Source organism: Dermacentor andersoni, chromosome 2 (genome assembly GCF_023375885.2).
Source record: "Dermacentor andersoni chromosome 2, qqDerAnde1_hic_scaffold, whole genome shotgun sequence".
In the NCBI taxonomy this organism is placed as follows: domain Eukaryota; kingdom Metazoa; phylum Arthropoda; class Arachnida; order Ixodida; family Ixodidae; genus Dermacentor; species Dermacentor andersoni.
The window spans coordinates 192,477,040-192,498,314 of NC_092815.1; the positions used below are offsets into that span (position 1 = coordinate 192,477,040).

General features: G+C 44.4%; 1 protein-coding gene across 1 annotated transcript in view; it reads left to right on the forward strand.

The window, feature by feature from the left end:
• Window positions 1-2,750: 2,750 nt before the first annotated feature.
• LOC126540273 (uncharacterized) overlaps window positions 2,751-21,275 on the forward strand; it is a 141,682-nt gene continuing 123,157 nt past the window's right edge. Inside the window, exons 1-3 of the mRNA XM_055075935.2 lie at window positions 2,751-3,071; window positions 9,519-9,812; window positions 18,803-18,913. Coding sequence (XP_054931910.1) covers window positions 9,525-9,812; window positions 18,803-18,913 — 399 coding nt within the window. The 5' untranslated portion in view covers window positions 2,751-3,071; window positions 9,519-9,524. The remainder of the gene's footprint in view (window positions 3,072-9,518; window positions 9,813-18,802; window positions 18,914-21,275) is intronic.

A 21,275-nucleotide genomic window follows, 5' to 3' on the forward strand; every position in this document is an offset into this window, starting at 1 on the left:
ATATGTAGTTGGGAAAGAGAGCAAAGAGAGCAAAATGGCCAGTCCAAATTTGAACGCTGAACAAATAGCAAATACAGTCACTAGAGTTGAGGAAGAACTTGGCAAATGGCCAAGTAAAGAGTGGGAATATGGTGAGCTTCTAAGTGTAATAACGACAGAAATACGGAAAGAGAAACAACATGTTCGTTGGAAAGGAAAAAAGAAACCGGAAAGCTGGTGGAACAAGGAGATACGAGAAGCGATCGCCGAATGACAGAAAGCATCTCGAGAGCACAGGCAGGCAAAGCAGGCGCAGTTGCCACAGGATGAAGTAACCAGTAAATGGGAAATATACCGGGAGAAAAAGTCTATGGTTCAAATACTGGTGGAAGGAAAATTAAAAGGTGAAAGTGAACGTTGGTTGTCAGAAATACGTGAGAAAAAGAAGGCCGCACCTAGAATATTTTGGAACCACATAAAATTATTAGGCAGGAAGTCAACAACAATACAACAACATATCCTAGACGATGATGAAAACAGACTGGAAGGAGAAGCGGCAATAAATTACATCCGAAAAGCAACAGCCGAATCTTTCCAAGGCAATGACGAGGTTGTACTTGATGAAAAAAAGAGCATGAAAGAGACCCAAGTGGAAAAGGAGCTGGTGCTGACAAATTTAAACTGGAAGAAAGCGGAAGAGAAAATTCCTAAGCGCACAGCCACAGGGCTAGACGAGGTTCCCGTTAGGCTTATAAATGAACTAGCACCAAAAAGTAAGCAAGCTCTGGTGAAAGCAGTGGAAAAAACTTTAAAAGATAGACGAATACCATGCAGACAGTTGGCGACAAAGTAGAATGAATTTAATTTATAAAGGTAAGGGGGAGAAAGACAGAATTCACTCGTACAGACAGTTGACCATTACATCGGTAATATACAGGTTAGCAATGCAGGCAATCAAATTAAAGCTTCAAGCATGGGCAGAGAATAATGGCATTTTGGGAGAGCTTCAGAATGGATTCAGGATAGGTAGGCGTTTGGATGATAACTTGTTTGTTCTTACTCAGTGTATTGAAATATCAAAAGCAGAAAGCAGACCGTTGTATGTGGCCTTTTTAGACATTACAGGTGCCTACGACAACGTAGACCGCAACATTTTGTGGGAGGAAGGGGAAGGCTTAGGTAACGATTGTCTACAGCTTTTGAGAGAGAGTTACCTAGAAAATACCGTTTGCGTTGAATGGGAATTAAGGGATGAGGAGCGAGGCGAAAGTTCATATCAACAAGGGACTGATCGAGGCAGGGACGTGCCCTTTATCCGCGCTGCTGTTTATGATGTACATGGTGAGGAGGGAGAGGGCGCTAGAGGGAAGTACTATCGGGTTTAATCTCTCATACAAACAGGCGGGTACAGTAATAGAGCAGCAACTCCCAGGTTTATTTTATGCGGACGACATTGTTTTGCTAGCTAACAAGCAAAGTGATTTGCAACGTCTGGCTAATATCTGTGGACAGGAAGGCAACAATTTAGGTATGAAATTTAGTGTTAGAAAATCAGGTGTTATGGTATTCAATGAAAACAGTGAACAGACAGTGGAGATACAGGGCCAAGAAATATCTCGGGTAACAGAATATAAATACCTTGGTATATGGATAAACGAAGGCAATGGATATGTGGAAACACAGGAAAAAACTATAACAGTAAAGGGGAAGAGAAATGCAGCCATAATGAAGCACAGAGCGCTATGGGGATACAATAGGTACGAGGTCTTCCGAGGTGTGTGGAAAGGTGTAATGGTTCCAGGACTTACTTTTGGAAATGCGGTTGTTTGCTATATATCAGGGGTACAATCAGGACTCGACGGGAACCAAAGGTCAGTGGGTCGCTTCGCATTGGGCGCTCACGGGAAGACTACAAATGAAGCTGTGCAGGGTGATATGGGCTGGACTAGTTTTGAAGTGAGGGAAGCTCGCAGTAAAATTGAGTATGAAGAACGGCTGAGGAATATGGAAGAAAGTAAATGGGCTGGGAGAGTGTTCAGGTATCTGTACAGGGAAAACATTGATTCACAGTGGAGGAAAAGAACTAGGAAGCTTACCAGCAAGTATGCGGCCTGTAGGGTGGACAACACAGCAACAAAGAAGGTCGAGCGGAAAGTCAAAGAGGCTGAATTAATCTCATGGGTGGCGGCAATGGAAAGGAAACCTGCCATGAGTAACTACTTAAGAGGAAAAAACGAAACCAGGAAAGAAACCATTTATGATAACTCAAAGGGAAGCGATTACTTTTCGAAGCGAGATCGGGATGCCTTAGAACACGCACCTATAAAGCGAGATATAAGAAGGAAGAAGAAGGATGTGCTTGCTGCGGTAAAGCTAGGGAAACTACGGAGCATGTTTTATTAGAATGTCAAGACGTCTACCCAGCGGTCGATGTAGGCACCACCAGTGGCGTATAGCTAGGTCGTCTGGCACCCGGGGTCCATGGGTCTTCTGTCACCCCCCCCGGGTTTAGTCGAGGATATCGACAATTTCCGGAAGTCTTCAGACGTATATGACCCCCCCCCCCCCCCCCTGGCCCCTTGCACCCGGGGCCCACGGCCCCCCGGCCCCCCCTGTTGCTACGCCACTGGGCACCACTCGCCTCCTTGAAGCCCTTGGGTTCAGAGGGAACATTGGTAAAGCAAACATGTCCGCAATAAACATTAGTAAGAGGCGACTGGAGGATTGGTGGAAGAAAGGTAGGGAAACGACAAAAGACGGAGACGTACAAAAGCACAATTCGCAATAGCGGATCAGAAAATTTGGGCGTGGTAGTTCAGAGTGTTTTTTTCCCCCTTTTTTCATTGTTTAATCAAGGTAGGATATTAGGCAGCATAGTAGCAAGGGTTTGGTGGCGCAACCCATCGTCCCGTTCCAAAGGGGACGCTTATAACATCCATCCACCCATCCCATCCACTAACTCGCTAACTCTATGGCTTGCCATGTGAGCCATGTGACCATGTCGCGCGTTCTATGGCGCGTATTGCGGTGTGCGGTTGGACGCTGTATTTGACGCTTCTTTATCGTTTTTGCGCGGTTGACATCGCGCACAGGTGCAGTATTTGCTCTACGAATTATCCTTTTTTGTCTTTTTGCTGCTCTCCGCGTATGTTCTGTTGCCCTTATTGCATGTGAGCCTTCTCGTTGTTTCTTCAAGGCGAGCCTTACTAGCGTACACATGGTGCAAAACTCGATGCCGCGACATTGGTAGGTTCACGAGATATTTCGCGAGCAAACTTTTACCACTGGCAAATGCCCGCTTTAATGGTCTGTCGTCGTGCCCCGCGGGGCACGCAGCAACTGATCTTGGGGGATTAGGTAGTAAGTTTTGCGGACCCAAACAGCTTTAGTGTTCCCAAACGGACCTTTCCGCACCCTACGTGCAGCGCTCTGCTTGCGTTTTTTGTGCAAAGGTGAGCATGGTGGCAACTGCCATCACCCCGTTTCAAAGGGGACGCTCCTACCTTCCATCCATCCATTGTACCCCATTCGCTTTCTTTTGTATGTATTCTTGCATTTTTAACGTTTTTTTGGAAACCCGATGGTTTGCGTCCCCAAACTTTGTGTCCATGCAGGTTTACTTCGAATTATATGTTGACATATAATTGCTTGTGGATCAATTGCTTGATAATTAAAAAACAACGCAATTAGAAGCCCGAAAGCCAGACCTGCTAGAGTGCATTTTTTGCCCAAATCCCTAGGTTGTGGTGCTTTGTGCACATTCGAACGGTATTATTTCATTTGTAAGCTACAAGTTGGTGTAAGTTTCTTTTTTATATATATATAATGCACGCATACTCGTTTCCCGTTTCATCATCAATTTCGTGGTGTGATGTGAAATGCTTTTTGCAGGAACTTTTTTTCTTCGCTTTGTTGTGCTACTTGCAGAGCAGTTAAACCTCCTTTTAAAATATGGTGAAGTTCTGAAATTCTCCGCAAATTTAGACGCAACTGCGTCTTTTTCGGAGGCAAGATAAACTTTTCAAGCGACCTTTATGGTTGTTCAGTAATGAGCACCTTGCAGGCACTAGTTGAGTCAGCCTTTTGTGAGTACTCTTCTAGAGCATGTACCAACCTTGTCTGGAGTACTTGAGTTGCGTGCTGTGGAGCAAAGGAAACAATATTTCAGCATTGCGGATTGCCTGTCAGATCCGGTGTCATTGCATTGCACCAGTGCTTGCTTGCATGTAAAAATGAATATAAAAGAGACAGCAGCAATCTAATGCACTGTCATTATCGGCAATATGGTACCACACAGGCAGATGTTATGGTGATTCCAAGAAAGATTACAAAACCATGGTGCAAAGTGAAAACTTGGTGGAAGTGCAAGCTGTGTTCACCTAGTGGCAATGAATGTAAAAAAAGGGTAGGAATTGGACTCGTTGAGCACTATTCAGATGAGAGACACTGGCCAGCAGCTTCAATGCTTAGCTTGTGTTGATAGGTCTATGGTAGCATTTCTAATGACACGGTTAGAAACAGTGTCTGCATTTCAGTGGGGGCAAAATGCAAAAGCATTTGTGCTGAGATAATTAATATGGAGCCCTCCACTACGTCATCTTTCGGAGCCCTAGTGCTGCTCTACAATGTTAATGCATCAGTCAATGAATCAAGTGGCACAGCTTCTTAGTCCGATTATGGGCACCTTGCAAGTGCTGCCGATGGTTTCACAGTAACTTATGAAATGCTACTGCTTTTTTGTGGCCAGCACACTGCCAGCTCAGCCTAGGACAACAAAGCATAGAATCGGCAATGAAGCATGTGGCCAAGTTTGGTGCTGAGCTTTAGGGACTTTATTTATTCATTTCATTTATTTATTCAGAATACCCCTAAAGGCCCTCTAGCAGGAGGGTGTTACATGGGGGGGGGGGGGATTTTATTAGGATTAAAAATGCAGTACTCTTTTTCTGTTATAAAATTTTTCTAACTTACAATGTATGGATGGGCCTTCATTTGTAGTGACTAGAAAAGTGGCGCTGCCTTTGCCTTTGTTTTCGATGAGTTGGCTTGGTTTGTTGACAGAATAACAATGACAGGGGTCAGCCAGCCATGACGTAGGCTTGTACTTAGGGAAAAACGCAGTACAAGTATAAGAAAGGTCTACATAAAAATGGAAACTTATTGTATCAGCTTTTTGTTTTCAAAAGTGGTTGAAAAAGGTCAAAATATAGGTGGTTAAGCTCAGGTGCACTGCTGTGAATGCAGCATGATGGCTTTCACAATTTGCAAGGCAGGCTATCGACATCGCTCTCACTTCTCAGCGATGCTGAAGGAGGGACTTTCTTCTTTAGAGGCTGCTCGGATCGAAAAATTCTGATTACAAAATATCCATGCACCTTTGGAAGTGACCGCTGCAGGTGTAAACACTACCAAGGGTGACCTTTGCATGGTGCCATAAAAAACTAGGTCCATAAAGATTTATTGTCAGTCCCTTTAACGTTGACCAGTTCCAATACCTCTGGTCTCCTAGCTGTCCCGGTATCCAAGGCTATTGTTGGTATACTGACAACAGACATCAGTTACGAGGACATCATTTTTATCTTGAGTGAACGGTTTGTAGGAGTGTGAATTATTGAACAAAAACACTTGGAAAACCTTCGCACTCACGGCCCCGTGACTATGTCGGCAAACGTTAGTGTGCTGAGAAGCTTCTATGACTGTGCAATTGAACATCGGAGCCCTCAGAGGACTCATAGTTGACCTACACTGCAGTGCTGTGCGAGGTGCTGGCACAATCAATTCCACAAGAAATAGTGGTTGAATATTACTGACGGCATTGACTTGAGGTGACTAGTGTGTATGACCAGCCAAGCTCGGAAGAAGAACTTCAGGACTCAAGTGCCTTTGCATCAAGGTGGAGCGTAGAGAACAGACGACCTACCAGCAGTTGGTCTCGTACGGCGGTCGACAACAGCCTTTCGGCAGACGTAAGAGTTGGCCCATGGAATTGGCTGCAGTCCACAATAACACCATGACAAAAAGGGAGGCGTGCGTCTTCTGTTAGAGGGCACATTCAATGCGGGATTGTGACACGGCGATTGACAACTTGGAGAAAAAGTGTCTTCTCTCAATAGCTGGCTGCTACTTCAAGTGCGCAACCAAAGGACACCGAGCCAGGGACTGTCAACATAAGGTGAGCTGCTCGCACTGTCAAAGAAGACTCACTTCAAATTGCTGCAAAGCAGGTGCTGTACGTGCTCGCATAGCGACTCCAACGGAAAATGCGGTGAGCATTACCTCCATATATGCTGTGTCAGCTGGAACAAAGCGAAGTAGCATAGACACCATTTTTCTGCAATCGTTTAGTGGTAAGATAAAAGGCACAAAGGGCTCATGTTACATCAGAGGTAATCTGGACAACGGCGGCTAGCGCACCTTCATTAACCTTTTGAATCTTTAGGATGAGCTGAGCTCGTCCACATAGTTTTTCTTCTGCTACATAGGTGGCTTCAATGGCAATGTTGAAATCTGCGGTTATTTCGCTCTTTTTTGTTTTACTAGATAGATGTCGAAACTTTTTCACTTGTGTGGATTCAGTCTTCATGTTCTACTGCATAGAAGGGAGCACTTTCTCAGTGCTCCCATCTATTCGTGTCTTTAGAATTGCATGCCTACTGCGCCCTTTTCCTTGTTTCTAACTGTACTGTTTGCTGCAATGACAAGTACATATATATATATTGCGTTATGAAGAGCTAAAATGAGGTTTTCACATTTAAAACGTGAAGCAGATTTGTTGAAAAAGGTTTTTAAGGGTTTTCGATGGAGGGAAGTTTGAAAATTAACCATACATTGAAAAATGCAGAATAAGGTTTCAATTGCTCAAAATAATAAAACACTTGATGGGATTGAGGAACAAGTATTGCGAAAGTCTCTAGTGGGAAATCTCAAGGCTTTGGAAGAGATTGACCTTACGGTCAATGTTTTTGGCAACAGAAGTGGTGGCCAAAGTACTCACCGAAGGCTCATTGAAGTAGTCTTGCAAAGTCAATTTGACGGTGTTCATGTGATTGAAACAGTAGAAATTGCACACATATGAAGACCTTGTTGAAGCTTTAAAGGACCAGTAATTCATCAGAGGCCTCAAGAATTGTGGTCGACCACTGGCTGATGCCCTTTGCTTCCCTAATGTCCACAAAGAAGGCATTGGCTTATATATTGGATGAGATCAGTTGTGGAAGATAATTGGAAAAGACATCATCTGGGATGAGGAACACAAGGGTCTCCTTTCAATTGAAATTGTACGGGGCTGGACATTTCTAGGACCCGCAAACAGGGATGAGCCCTTTGATCTTCACATAGAAGCAAATGTTTGTGGATTGGATTGTGGACTGATTGCAGCAGGAACAAAGAAGCTGTATGCTTAGAGCTGCAGAAGTTCTGGCTGCTCGAAAGCTTAATGACCACAGATGTTTCTGAATCAGCTGCCCATGACAAGTTGTGAAAGCTTTCATCCAGACCATTGAGCCCCATGATTGCAGATATGAAGCTTGTTTACCTTGGAAAGAATTGCAAGCATGTATGCATGACAGTTGTACAGGAGCTATGAAATTGATTTGCTGCCCCCTTTGTCAACTTTCTCAGAACAGATACATTCTCATTAGCTTTGATGTAGCAGTCAGACAATATTTTAATGATGTCCATGCCGAACCAATTCCTGCTATCAAGAACATGGCTAATATGAAATACCACATGTCCCATGGTAAGGTAATCACAGAATCGTCTGTAACGGCTAAACTTGGAGTCTCCTCGGATGTGTCATCTCATGGCACTAAAATTATTTTGCTATATGGCTGCCTGAAAAAAAAAAAAAATCACCTGGTTTGCTGTGGATTCAAAGGAAACTTGTGAATACCGCGGACCAAGAAGGCATCAGGCACCCGATTCTACTTCTAGGTCAAGGCCGTGCCACAGTGCTCATCACATTGTGCTTGCATCGTAGGTGGTTCACGCGGGAATCCCACTGACCATTGCAGAACTCTGAGAGCGCTTCTGGGTGACGAAGCTGAAGCAGTGCGTGAAATGAGTGATTGGGCGATGTGTGTTACTTCTGGCTGAAACCTGCTACGGCTCCAATGGCTGCACTAGCTGCTGGTTGAGTGAATGTGTCCAAACTGTTTGACATTGTAGGTGTGAATTCTTATTGACCAGTATACTTTAAAAGTGAGCCTACACAGAAAGACTACTTTATGTTGTTCATGTGCACAGTAGTTTGTGTTAGTCTCCTTGACTTTGTCTTACACTCAACGGCCGACAGTTTCTTAGAGGCCTTCCGCCATTTTTTTTTTTTGCACCTTGCGAATTTTCCACTGTGATGTACTCTGACAATGCTTGTTGCTTTAAGCGTGCTTCTTGTGAACTTCTTGCTTTGTGTGGCACTGTTTGGAGAAGTGAGATTGGTGATTAGCTGTCAGCTCGTTGCATTACATGCAAATTCTCTGGGCTCCTTGGTGGGACACATATTAGGAATGTATGGTATGTCAGTGAAATACAGTTTGAGGAAAGCTCCAGGAAGGTAACTTCCGCCATTTTTTTTTTTTGCACCTTGCGAATTTTCCACTGTGATGTACTCTGACAATGCTTGTTGCTTTAAGCGTGCTTCTTGTGAACTTCTTGCTTTGTGTGGCACTGTTTGGAGAAGTGAGATTGGTGATTAGCTGTCAGCTCGTCGCATTACATGCAAATTCTCTGGGCTCCTTGGTGGGACACATATTAGGAATGTATGGTATGTCAGTGAAATACAGTTTGAGGAAAGCTCCAGGAAGGTAACTTCCAGATTCCCATCACGTGAGTACAGTCTTAACTGAAATTGAAGCAATTATAAACAGTAGATCAATGACATATTCACATCGTACACCAGAGGAGCCAGAAGTTTTGACACCTGCCCATTTCATGCATAGAAAGTGGCTGATGGCACTTCCTGAGTTGCAAGCTGTAGCCATAGTATCTAGCGCAATACCGAGCTGCTTAAAGCATGTATATTGTGTCAAGAGATGCAAAAAATACCTTTGGAATCACTGGTACAAGGGATACTTAATAGTCGTTGGAAGTGCTCATAGTGTCGCATATCACTAGCATTGCTAAAGGTAATAGTGCCATAGTGTGGGCTGACTCCATGCCCAGACTATGGTAGAAACTTGCACGTGTTGAGAACATTGGAGGAAACAATGGAATTATGTGCACATGTCGCCTAAAGCTTGGAAACGGCAGAGTTGTCATGCAGCTTATACAACATTTGTGCTTTCTAGAAATGCGCCCATAACACTTTGTAAGTCACGAGTGTTAAAAAGAGCAAGGAAATAGCTTGCACAAAGAGAAAGGGAGACTAAGTGCGGCTGTCGAGGGTGTGTGGCACAGGGGTTCTTCATCTTGCTGGAATAAACAGCAGTGCAAAATGCACTGCTCTCAGCTCTTTGAGCGTATTGTCCTTCACGGTACATTTAGCCTGGTCTACTTTACCAGGTCTTTGGACTTTACAATGGATTCATCCGTCCTACTTGCAGGTGACCATGTTCACAAAGGCGGAGTATGAGCGCTATTCACTTGTGTGGGCACAGGAGGAAGCACAGAAGAAGGCGCTACTGAAGGAGCTTCTGCAATCGGCCCAAGCACCTGGCCAAATGCAGGTGACTGGCAAAAAGAAGAAGAAAAAGGGAAAAGCGAAGCAAGGCCAAGGTTCCGTGAGCACGCTGAGCGCCATCGAACACTCCGAGTACATGTACTTGCTACAGTGCTATCAGCAGCGTGTTGTCACCAACCCTTCGCTTCAGGAGCAGCAAGACATCATTCGCTTGGCCGTATGTATGAAGTGGCTGCAAAGCATGATGTTGCAGACAGATACCTGCCAACCCTCTAGAATTTTGCATAGTCTACAAATTCGGGCTCGTATGATTTCACGAATGTTTTGTCAAGTGTTATGAGAAAGAATAAAGTTGGAAGTTCTAAACAGGATGTACATAATCAGCATGACATAGCATTCTTGACAGGAAAGTAGCAGGCACCGAGTTTTCAAGAAAGGAAATGCAATCAAGGCTGATGACAATTAATGTGTGAAAAGATCCAGTGGGTGCAAACTTCTTTAAAAGTGTAGGGCTCGCTTGTTCTTGCGCCAGGAAAGCTAACCATCTGGGCAAAACTTGTATTTTTGACCTTATCAGGTGAGCATGAATAGAAAAATGAGGCCTCTGCAGCTATTGCGCCTCAATTAGAATAATTTTTCAGTCTTGTGGATCAAGAAACACAATGATTTTTGAACAGGGAAATAAAACAGTGAAACGTAATTTTGCAACCAAAATCTAAAAGATGTTTAAAAATATAAAGGAAATTTTTCAACCTGCATCTCCCCATAAAAAAAAAAGAAATTTCAAGATGCAGACAAGGCAAAGAACAAAATTAGGGAAGAATTAGAGGCATCAGTTTGCAGGAACCACTGAAGAGTTTCAGGCAATGGCTGGCAAGCCGGTTGCATTTCACGGAGAGTACTGCTAAGGTGAATAGTAATGTTTGGGTATGTTGCAAGAAATATGCAAATTCAAAAACTATTTTCATTGCCCTTGGGTCATGCTTTGTATGCCAGGACTGTTTCAGCACTTTTGCCTTAGTCTTGCTTACACTGTCAGTTGCTTTAAAATTCATCACGCAGGCTTTACATCATGGATGTGGCGTGACAGATGAGGCCGTAATCTGCTTGTCGTTTGTACTTTATGCCCAGCAAAGGTGGTAGCTATGCTACAAACCCTAGGCAACCACTAATTGTCATTTGCTGGCAATATTTGGACCATGACCAATTGCGGGTTAATAAAGGACATGTGAAATACATCTGTATTAGTGTGGTCATGTATAGGGATGATTTTATGTGCAGTGACTTATGTCCATTGTTGTCTGTCACTTTTCCTCCATCTTTCTTGAAAATATGCACTTTACTTTACTGTATCTTTATTTTGTTCTAAACTGAATTTTGATGTTTCTGATGTCTCTGTGTTGTAATGGGAGCTGCTTCCTTCGAGCCAATGTGCAGAATAGGTGGCGGAGGGTTCGATGAAGATGAACATATTGGGAATGTTCCCTTTTACAGCAGTCTGAAGCTGTATTCTTAGATACACCCAACGTGGTTGCTTAATTGTTTTGGCATTGTGCTACTAAGCACGAAGTTGAGGGATCAAGTCCCATCCACGACAGCTGCCTGTGGACGGGGGTAACATGCAAAAATGCCTGTGTACAGTGCATTGGGTGTACGCTAAAAAACCCTAGGGGGTCAAAATTAATCTGGAGCCCTCCATTACGGCTTGCCTCATAATCTGATCAGGGCTTTGGCACGTAAAACCCCATAATCTAATTTTCTTTTTTGTTCTCGGATACCTTTTTTCATCCATTAGTGGCTAGTTATTGAGCCAGGAGTGCATTTTATGTTCTGGCAAGAGTGTCTTTTGTTTCCAGCAAGTCTTCCTAGCCTGTGCTGGTGAAGCCTGCAGGATCACTGGAGCTACGCTGGAATCAAGCACCACTTTATGGCGGAAAAATACAGTGGCTTTATATATGGGGATCCTAAATGAGGACTTTGAGTAACAATGGCCAACAGCGTTGCATGAAATTCTTCTGATGTGACTGTTAGAACAAGAATGATGGAAGAAGGAAATGAAGCGATCTCGTGTTTCGGATCACGCCCAACAGCAGCTACTCACGGATTCGGGCTATTGTTTATGCTTAATAGACCCCCTTTTTTATGCATCAGGAGGCTTGATTCTCTACAAGTGGTGCCGAAACTCATCGGAACAGTGAACCACATTGATGGCCCCATGGCTTTCCTGTCTACCGACCTTTGGCTGCTCACCGAAGAGTCAAAGCATGGACGCGCTCAAGCGCAAAGCCGAGAGACGCTGCTTATTGACGACATCAAATCAACGCTTAGCTAAGACAATGTTACGGAAGAGCAGCTTTGCATCCTGAGTGAACACCTCAGCCATCTTCACACCGACTTGAGGGCAGCTGACTCCGACATCGTCCCTCTAATATCAGCCACGGAAGCTGAAGCAGAGTTTGAGTGGGTTGTGAACTACAATGATCGAGCCACCACGATGTCTGCGAAACTAAAATATTGTATACGTCAGCTTCAGGAATCAACCAATCGTACGTAATTGTCGACCTCAAGCGACCTCATTCAACGCACAGAGCAGCGCGATGTTCACCTTCCTAAAACCGACCTTATAAAGTTCGATGGCTGACCATCACTGTGGCATCATTTTTGGGAACAGTTCAAGCAACTGATCCACGACAACGACTGCCTCACAGAAGTAAACAAGTTCACCTATCTACGCTTGGTCTTGACTGGCGGCGTGGCATTGGCGATCACAGGACTTCCAGCAACTGCAAGCTGCTATAGTGATAGCCTGGATATTCTAAAATGGCGCTTTGCTGAGAACGACTATATCATTCAGGATCACTTGAAGCGACTTATCGTCTTGCAACCCGTTCGATCCTCCAAAGACCTTTAAGGACTTTGAAGGCTCTACAACACTATGCAGTACCAGATGTGTGCCCTTAAGAGGAAGCTTTACCTCGAGTGCTCCTATGTAAATACATGTAAAAGGAGAATTCGTTTTTCTCGGCAACCACTGCACCAAATTTGACGAGGCTTGTTGCATTTAAAAGACAAACTTAAAATCTAGTGACTGTTGGTTTCGAATTTTTGAGTTAGGTTGTGAATTTTTTATTAAATATTGCCAAAAATCGAAGATTTTCAAAAAACGAAACTATCAAGTTTACAACTCTGTAACTCAACCACTAAACATGATAATCCGATTCTGTGAATTGCATCTAATAGTACATCTAAAGCGGACAAAATTGATGTGTTATACATGAATATAAAAAAAATTTAATCATAGGGAAATACAACTTTTGCGAAACCGTTGTAACCGACGTAACAAATTCACGTAAGATGTAAAATGACATATTGAATTTGTCCGCTTTGAACGATCTAACGGATGCCGTTTACAGAACCGCGATATCAGTTCTTGATGCAGAGCTATGAATTTGTAAACTTCGTCCTTCCATTTTTTTCAAACGGTCAAATATTTCAAAATCGATTTAAGAAAATTCAAGCCCTAAATCGAAATTCCGCTTCCAACAGTCACTCGAATTTTAATTTCTCTTTGAAATGCAACAAATTTCATGAAAATCGGTCCAGGGGTTATCTCATAAAAACGTTTTTGCGTTTTACATGTATTTGAATAGGCCGCGTCGGAGTTGGGCCCGAGCTAAAGCTTCCTCTTAAGACTCTCAGAGTATCGGAGGATAATTATTCTTCACTGCTCTACCCCATCCTCCTGTAATCACTTCCTCCTGATATTGTCCTCGATTTCAACAAGACCATTGCATCCAGAGCTCTGATGAAAGGGAGAAGGAAGGTAGAAGCACTGGTGATCAAGGACAGCGCAACGAGCAACAGAAGGCGAGCATGAAGTATTTGTTGCTTTTCATTCAGACAGAAATAGTCTCGAGTACGAAGCATCCTGCATGTTTCCGTACAGGAGGGCGTGTTAAAAGATAAAAGGTTTTCGCAGTAGCGCGCCATCCAGATCGTGACCTTTATAGTACTTAACGAAACTTCTGTGCCATCAACACCCAACCACAATGTCTTTGACCTCAACTGCCCGACCCGTTCATCAAAAAAAGGCCTGCTTTTTCTGCGAGGCAGCAACTCATTATACCGAGCAGTGTGACTGGAATTCCTCTCAAGGAAAAGAAGAAAAAAAGAACGCCTACTAGGTGGACGTCGCTGCTTTTGTTGTATCCTGGAGCCCCACGTAGCAAGAAATTGCACAAGAAAGGTTAAATGTGGAAAGTGTAATCGGTGCCATGTGGAAACAATGCACGACCCCATATTGACGAAAACAACTGCTGGACCCCAGACATTCCCTACACAGATACGGCTCGAGATGACTGGAACAGGCACCTCCAAATGGCTTGTATACCTCCAAACAGCTGTTGCTTGGGCAGTCGTTCACTAAAGTAAAGTGCTGGTTCACTTTTTATTAGATGGAGGCAGCCAGCGCAGTTTTATGACTGAGTAATTGGCTGAGAAACTAAATAAGTACTCAATCCGGGTGTCTTACACTAAGATATTTTGGAGGGCGAGAAGGCTTTCCAGCGCATGCTTGTAACTTTAGTGCATACTTGCAAGTCTCTGCGGATCAAAGCTCTCGTCGCGACCAAGATCTGTGACCAATCCATTCCACGTCCGACTAGAGACTTTACAGACAAGCTCGAGCACCAAGGTTATTACTTACTGACATTGACCAAGCTGAAAGCCCAAAAGCTGTTGTGTCTTAATCGGCGGTGACTATTACTGGACATTTGTCACGGGACACGTAGGGAAGTTGGTAAATGGACTCAAAGCCATCGAGACTTCACTAGGCTGGACTCAGCGTGGACCAGTAGCCTCTTGTGCTACCATCACACACTGCAATGAGACCATTGTACTGAAAGCAGCAGTGTCGGACCGTCGCATCACCATAGGTAATTACTGGGACCTAGAACATACGGAGATAAAATCCGATGGACATAACAAGAATCAGGACACAGACCCAGCTCTGGATTTCTTCAACAGCACAGTCAAGATGGAGAATTGTCATTATGTAGTTTCGCTTCCTTGGAAACCGACACTTCTGAACCGCAACAATTGAGCAAACTCACAGATGCATTTAAATCAACTTCTTCGAAACCTTCGCCGACACCCTCCGCTTTTGCAAGAATATAATGCTACCATACATAAATACACTAACGATGGTGTAGCCGAGAAGGTCACTGATGATGAAACAGAAGACGCATTGTATTACATGCCACACCATGCAGTAATCTGCAAGGATCATACAACAAGAGTAAGGGTGGTCTTCGATGCTTCGTCCCATGAAAAAGGAGAGCTTTTGCTCAATGACACCCTGTACTCTGGACCAAACCTCAATGCCGATCTCATAGGGCTGCTACTTCACTTCAGAAAACATTGCGTTGCTTTAGTAGCAGACATTGAAAAGCATTTCTGCAAATAAGCATTACCAGCACAGACTGAGGTGCTTTGCACTACCTATGGCTAGAGAAAGCACCCATGCCAAGTCAACTGTTATCAACTATTGATATCTGCCATATGACCAGAGTACTATTCGGCATGACCTGTAGTCCCTTTCTTTTGGCGGCAACCATTTGTCATCATCTTGAGCAAATGTTGTCTGTTTACCCCAAAACTACTATCGTCTGTTTACCCAAAACTACAAAAAAAGTTGTGGCGTTCCATATGTGTTGACGACATTTTAACCGAGAGGACTCCGTCGAAGATGCGTCCAAGCTGCGGTTGGAAGCCACTGAGACATTCGCAAGTGCCTCTATGAAGTTACACTAGTGGGCTTCGAACAACCCTGGTGTTCTTGGCCCACAATTGATACAACTGCTGGAGTTACCTCTCGGACAACTGTCTTGAGTGCTCAGTCCTAGAATTGGTATGGCATCCTGACACCGACGTGCTGTTGTTTAGTCCGGGAAACTCCCTAGGTTTCCCGGACGATAGCAGATAGAACCGATAGCAGTTCATGCTACAGACTACCTCTTGCCTATACGACCCTCTCGGCATGCTGACCCCTTTCACAAAAAGGATGATCTGTTTTCAAAAGCTTTGGAAGCAAGATATTGACTGGGAAGAACAGCTGCCACTGGATGCCCTACATGAATTGAGGAATTGGTGCAATGAACTTCCACAGCTCTGTGATATTGGAATTCCCTGGTTCTACTGACAGGGCATAAACGGACTTGGTGACAAATACGCACTGCATTCTTTCGCTGATGCCACTAAGTCGGCCTACGGCGCCATTTACTACATTTGCACAGCAGAAAATTTGACCAACAAATGCTCAATGATAGTCTTGTGCAAACGCAGGGTGGCGCCAATGAAGGAGAAAAGCCTTGCCAGTCTGGAACTGCTAGCCTGTCTTGCCTCAGCACGAATGTACGAATACATGCGCTAAGAGCTAGCCAAGGACATAATATCAGTGCAGTTTTGGACTGACTCAATGATTGCGCTGTACTGGATTACCAGGGATCCCAACAGATGAAAAGACTTCATGTGCCATAGGGTAACAGAGATTCAGAGCAAAACGAATATCGCATTGTGGAGCCATTACCCTGGAAAGCAGAACTCTGCTGATTTTTTGACAAGAGGAGTTTCGGCTCGTGAATTAAAAACAAACTTAGTCTGGTGGACAGGACCCTATTGGCTTAAATGTGAAGAGAATGAATGGTCACCACACGTAGACTGAACTCTGCCGATCTTCCACAGAGTGTCATCGAGGAACATCCTGATCGGGCACCCTCCTTGCAAATGGTCAAGCCAAGTGAACCATCAATTATGGACATTCACAAATACAGCTCTCTTGCGTGACTACACCTTGTTACAGCTTGGATACTACAATTTGCCTCGAAACTAAAGTTGAAAAGTAAGTCCCGGGGAGCCCTGAATGCAGAAAAAATACAAGCCGGCGAACTATACTGGATAAAAAAAGGTTCAGAGCTCAGCAAATAAAGGATTCAACACTTCGGGACGTGACCTGCTTCCTTGACAGTAGACTTCGAGTCACAGAAAGCCTACAATTCAGCTAGAAATCTTATGATGAGAAACATCGAATCATCTTGCCAAAAGACCACTACTACTGCGAGCCCCTCGTCATGCAACACCATCGACAATTTCTTCATGTAGGAGTTCGGGATACACTTGTACAACTAAGGGAAAGATATTGGATATAATGAGGATGGCAGCTAGTCAATAAGGTCATCTGAGGATGGGCATCGTGTGCCAACGCTACAATGTCAGATCTTTCTCCAAAGTAACTGCACCATTACCACCTGAAAAACTGACCGCTTCGGAACCCTTTCAAGTAACAGGAATATATTTCGCCGATCCCCTCTATCCAGATGACTACGTCAAAGTGTATATTTGCCTGTATCATGACTCTAGCTGTTCACCTCAAGCTAGTCAAAGACATGACTGCCACAAGCTTTCTCAATGCTTTCCGGTGCTTTGTCTCGCTGCGCGGACTTCCTTCTCTTATATATTCAGACAACACCTTAACATTCAAGAAGAGCAAGAGAGTTTTCAAGATTGTGGCAAGCATTGAGAAACAAAGAAGTTTAACTACAATGCTAACCATCATATAAAATGGAAATTTATCGCCGATCATGCACCGTGGTGGGACGGTTTTTATGAGAGGCTTATGAGGTCTGTCAAGCTGCCATTGAAGAAGTACATCAGAAAGGGATCTCTTATGGAGAAACAGCTACAAACAACCTTAACAGAAGCAGAATCTGGGATCAATTCCTGGCCAATCACATACATTTACAGCGACTGTCGAGATAGGAACCTCTCTCCCTGTCTCACTTTCTCATTTGTCAAGATATGGAACTTCTCTCCCCATCTCACTTTCTCATTGGAAGGCGAATATCTGCACTGCTCAACATAACACTTGGCACAATCACAGTAGATAGTCGCCATATACTACCCATGTGGGAACAACGAGAAAAAACACGAAGAACTTTCTGGGAGTGTTGGTCCAAAGAATACCTTTCGGAGTTGGGAACAATGCCCAGCCTCAAGTCAGCAACCGCTTTTGACAGAATTAAGAAAGGCGACCTCATCCTTTTACAAGAGTTCAGCAAGCCCTGGCAACTATGGAACATTGTTCAAATAGAGGAGCTCCATAGAGGAAGGAACGAGAAGACAAGATCCTGTACCTTGAGACTACTGGGTGTATCTACCGTTAAACGGACCATTCAACACCTGTACCCACTAGAATCAAGCTTTTTGAGAACTCCCGTGCATGGGGCAGTTCAAACAAGATCGACGATGAAGGAGATGAAGTGGTCTCGTGCTTTGGATCACGTGCAACAGCAGCTACCCATGGAGTCGGGCTGCAGTTCGTGCTTAATAAACTCTCTTTTTGATGCATAAGGAGGCTTGATTCTCTACAATGACAAAACAATAGAGCACCTTCTGTGCTGCTGCCCCTCCTTTGGTCCTCAACGATTTGCCCCGTGAGCTGGCCTCAGCTGACCGCGTAGATGACATACCGCTTTCAAAATGAGAGATCCTGGGAACCTCGGCCGAAACTCTCTTGCATATACAGGACCACAAAAGTCTTATTGAGCTTATTGAAGGCGAGCGGGCTGTATGATCACCTGTGACTTTTGGCAAGCATTCCTCTTCAAGTGTGTTCACACTGATTGCTTCTTTCTGTTTGCTTACTTTCTTTTTTCTTAGCTGTATTTTTCCTTCCCAAGATGTAGGGTAGCCAACTAGGCAATGTCTTGTTTAAACTCCCTGCCTTTCCTTCTTCTTTACCATTCTTTCTTTAGAGTACAGGATTCACATGTTGTGTTATTCTCTTGAAATCAAACATGTCAATTTAGGCCTTAGTCATAGGCGTACTTTCATTTCTACCATCTCATGTTCGTTTTACATTGACCTTGTTTCAGCTCTTATGCTTAGATCAGACTTCATTCTACCTCTAGTGGCCAGATGTGCAGTGGCGTGACATCGTACTCTCGAGTAATTGTGCTTATTGGGCGTTCTACTTTAAAATTTCCCTGTTGAATCTCAGTCCGTGAGTAAAGTACATCTGCATGTTGCCGCCACTGTGCACCAAACAAAAGCTCATTGTCATAACCAGTGCTACTTGTGAAGCTTGTGATGGCCACGTGGGTGGGAAGCAGATTGTTCAGCATTCTTAATCAATGCTTCTGTGCACTGCAGGAGTTGCAGACCCGAGTAGTGGCTGAACAGCAGGAATTCCTCCGGCAGTGGCCATGGGTGCCTGGCAGACGTCCTGAGACGTTTGCGAAAGGCATTGATTCCTGGGGCCAGGTGGGTCATCAAAGAAGCTGTCTCTCATTCAACAAATTTTGTAACTTTGTCACTTCTGAATTACAGCTCGTGCTTGGTGTACAATAGCAGTATGCAGGAGGACATTTAAGGGGGGACGCAGCTTTCACATTGCTAAAGATGGCCGAGGAAATAAATTTCTTGAGAATCACATTTTCAGTTTCTATAGCCCTCCTTCTCTGATTCCGAAATATCTTCACTGAAAACCACGTAAAAGAGCTCTAAAAACTTTGTTGTATCAGCCAATTTGAAGCACATTTCTTTGTCAAATTTTTCACTTCCCCTATCCTCTCCATAAAAAAACAAGCGCACAAAAAGCAAATGATTGAAGGCTGTTCCAGAGTCTCTGATTGGCAGCACCTGCCACGTGACTCCATTGCAATTCTGCGTTGTTCCGGTGCTAGCTCTGAAGGGGCATCATCTACTCTTTGCACTTCGCGAGCTCTTGCTGTCTCGACCACCGGGATCTCGATCAGTGTCAAAACGGGTGCGACACGGACATTGGAGGAGCGCAACCGATCTCTCCGTTTCTGGACGTCCCAGTTCTGCAGCTAAGCGTTTCAAGCATTGGTGATGCGAACTTCATGTGCGAAATCCTTGGATGCATAGATAAGCCTTTCGAGCATTGGTGTTTCAGACATTGCGCAGTCGGCAGTCTGCGAGTGCACAGACTGATTCTTCAAGTGGGACAATGCCTATTCGCTGAACAACGAAACACTCGCGGCCGTGTCCAATAGTGACAAAAATTCACGGCCAGCAGTGGTGGCCGGAATAGATGGCGTGTCTGCACCGGCAGCTCAATCGGTTCGGTATGTTGAGGGACAAGAAAGGGAAATGGCCACTTCTGCCTTCACGAGCAACCTGTGCTGCCATTGCCCTGCCTCACAGGAGGCCCAGACACAGTGCGGTTCCTTGCCATGTGCCACGTTTGCAGTGAGAATAGCACACTTCGCCGCAGTTCCTTTCCCGAGAGAGTCACGTCTGCTCTCTGTTGGGGTCTTTTTCTTATCACTGATTTCATGCTGCATCCATTTTCTTACTGTTTCCTTAATCTTTCCGACATTGCAATTACGAATATCGCTTACTTTCTTATTTCTTATCAGCTTTGAGTATTCGAATTTGATTATACGCTTGTATCTCGAAGGTTGCCTTTAAGCAACCTATGTCTTGAAAAGAACTTGCCTTAGAATCGAGTAAGTACAGTAAGTGCAGACTCATGTTTACAAAGGCCACAGCTATATTAGAGTAGATTAAGGGAAATGAAGTCATGGTAGCTGTTTTTCATTTGGGAGGTTCATGGTTGCTCCCCCCCCCCCTTTTTTTTTTAGCATACTAGTAGCTAAGTTCTGCTGTGGCCCTGCTTAGTTTCTAGGATAGAATAAACTCGACAGTAGCGCAAGCTAGAGGTGTGCATGGGCTCTGGGCAACCTGAAGGCCCATATGCCACCCAACCCGTGGGCCATGCTCCGCAAGCCTGACGCTATCTTCACTAGCACCCGGGCCAGGCTCAAGCCACCCTTTTTATCGGACAAGCCGGTGCATGTACAGAGCCCCACTCGAGTCTGGAACATGGGCATAATGGCAGAATGGTTCTTCAGCCTGACATGCAAAATTTGTTTGAAGAATTTGAAATAACTAATTGAAGCCCGACTCACAGGACATGTTTTTGTGCGATAACTTATGATGTGGTTGTGTATTTTCCTAAGTTGGTAGACTTTGTATGTTTTAATATATTTTAATTAGACATGGTCAAATAAATTGTATTTAATCTGGAAATAAATATTCGGTCACCGCAACATTGGCATGAAGGTTCTCACACCTGGCTGGGCGGGCTCGTTCTTTAGTGTTGGCGGGCCTGGGCAGGGGCCAGGCTCGGAAATGTGGCCCATGCACGGCCCTAGTCTACACGGCTTGTCTGATAAGGCAGTCCATCTTGTGTCCTACGGTTTCAAGCTTGCAGGGGCAACACATAGGTGGCATTTTAACTTACGGCCACTAACAACGGCCACACTGCGTGACACCGGTAGCACACTCGCTCACATTCACCAATATTAAGCATGAAATGCTTTTAGCTCCCGTTGTTGGCGACATTCAAGTGAGCTTTAGCCAAAAGCCAAAGCTGTTATCCGGGCACTCAAACGAGAAAATCCGGGCAAGTTGCGAGAACAAAATAAGATCATCTAGGCAACCAGTCGAAACTTAAGAAAATGCGGTTCTGGCCCCCAACCCTTTGTACATTACACATGCTAGTTACTAACCAAACAAGTTACAAAAATATTGCTTCCGAGTTCTTCCTAATGTTTGTTCACAATGTCACTCATGTTGTAACTTCAAGTACTATGCT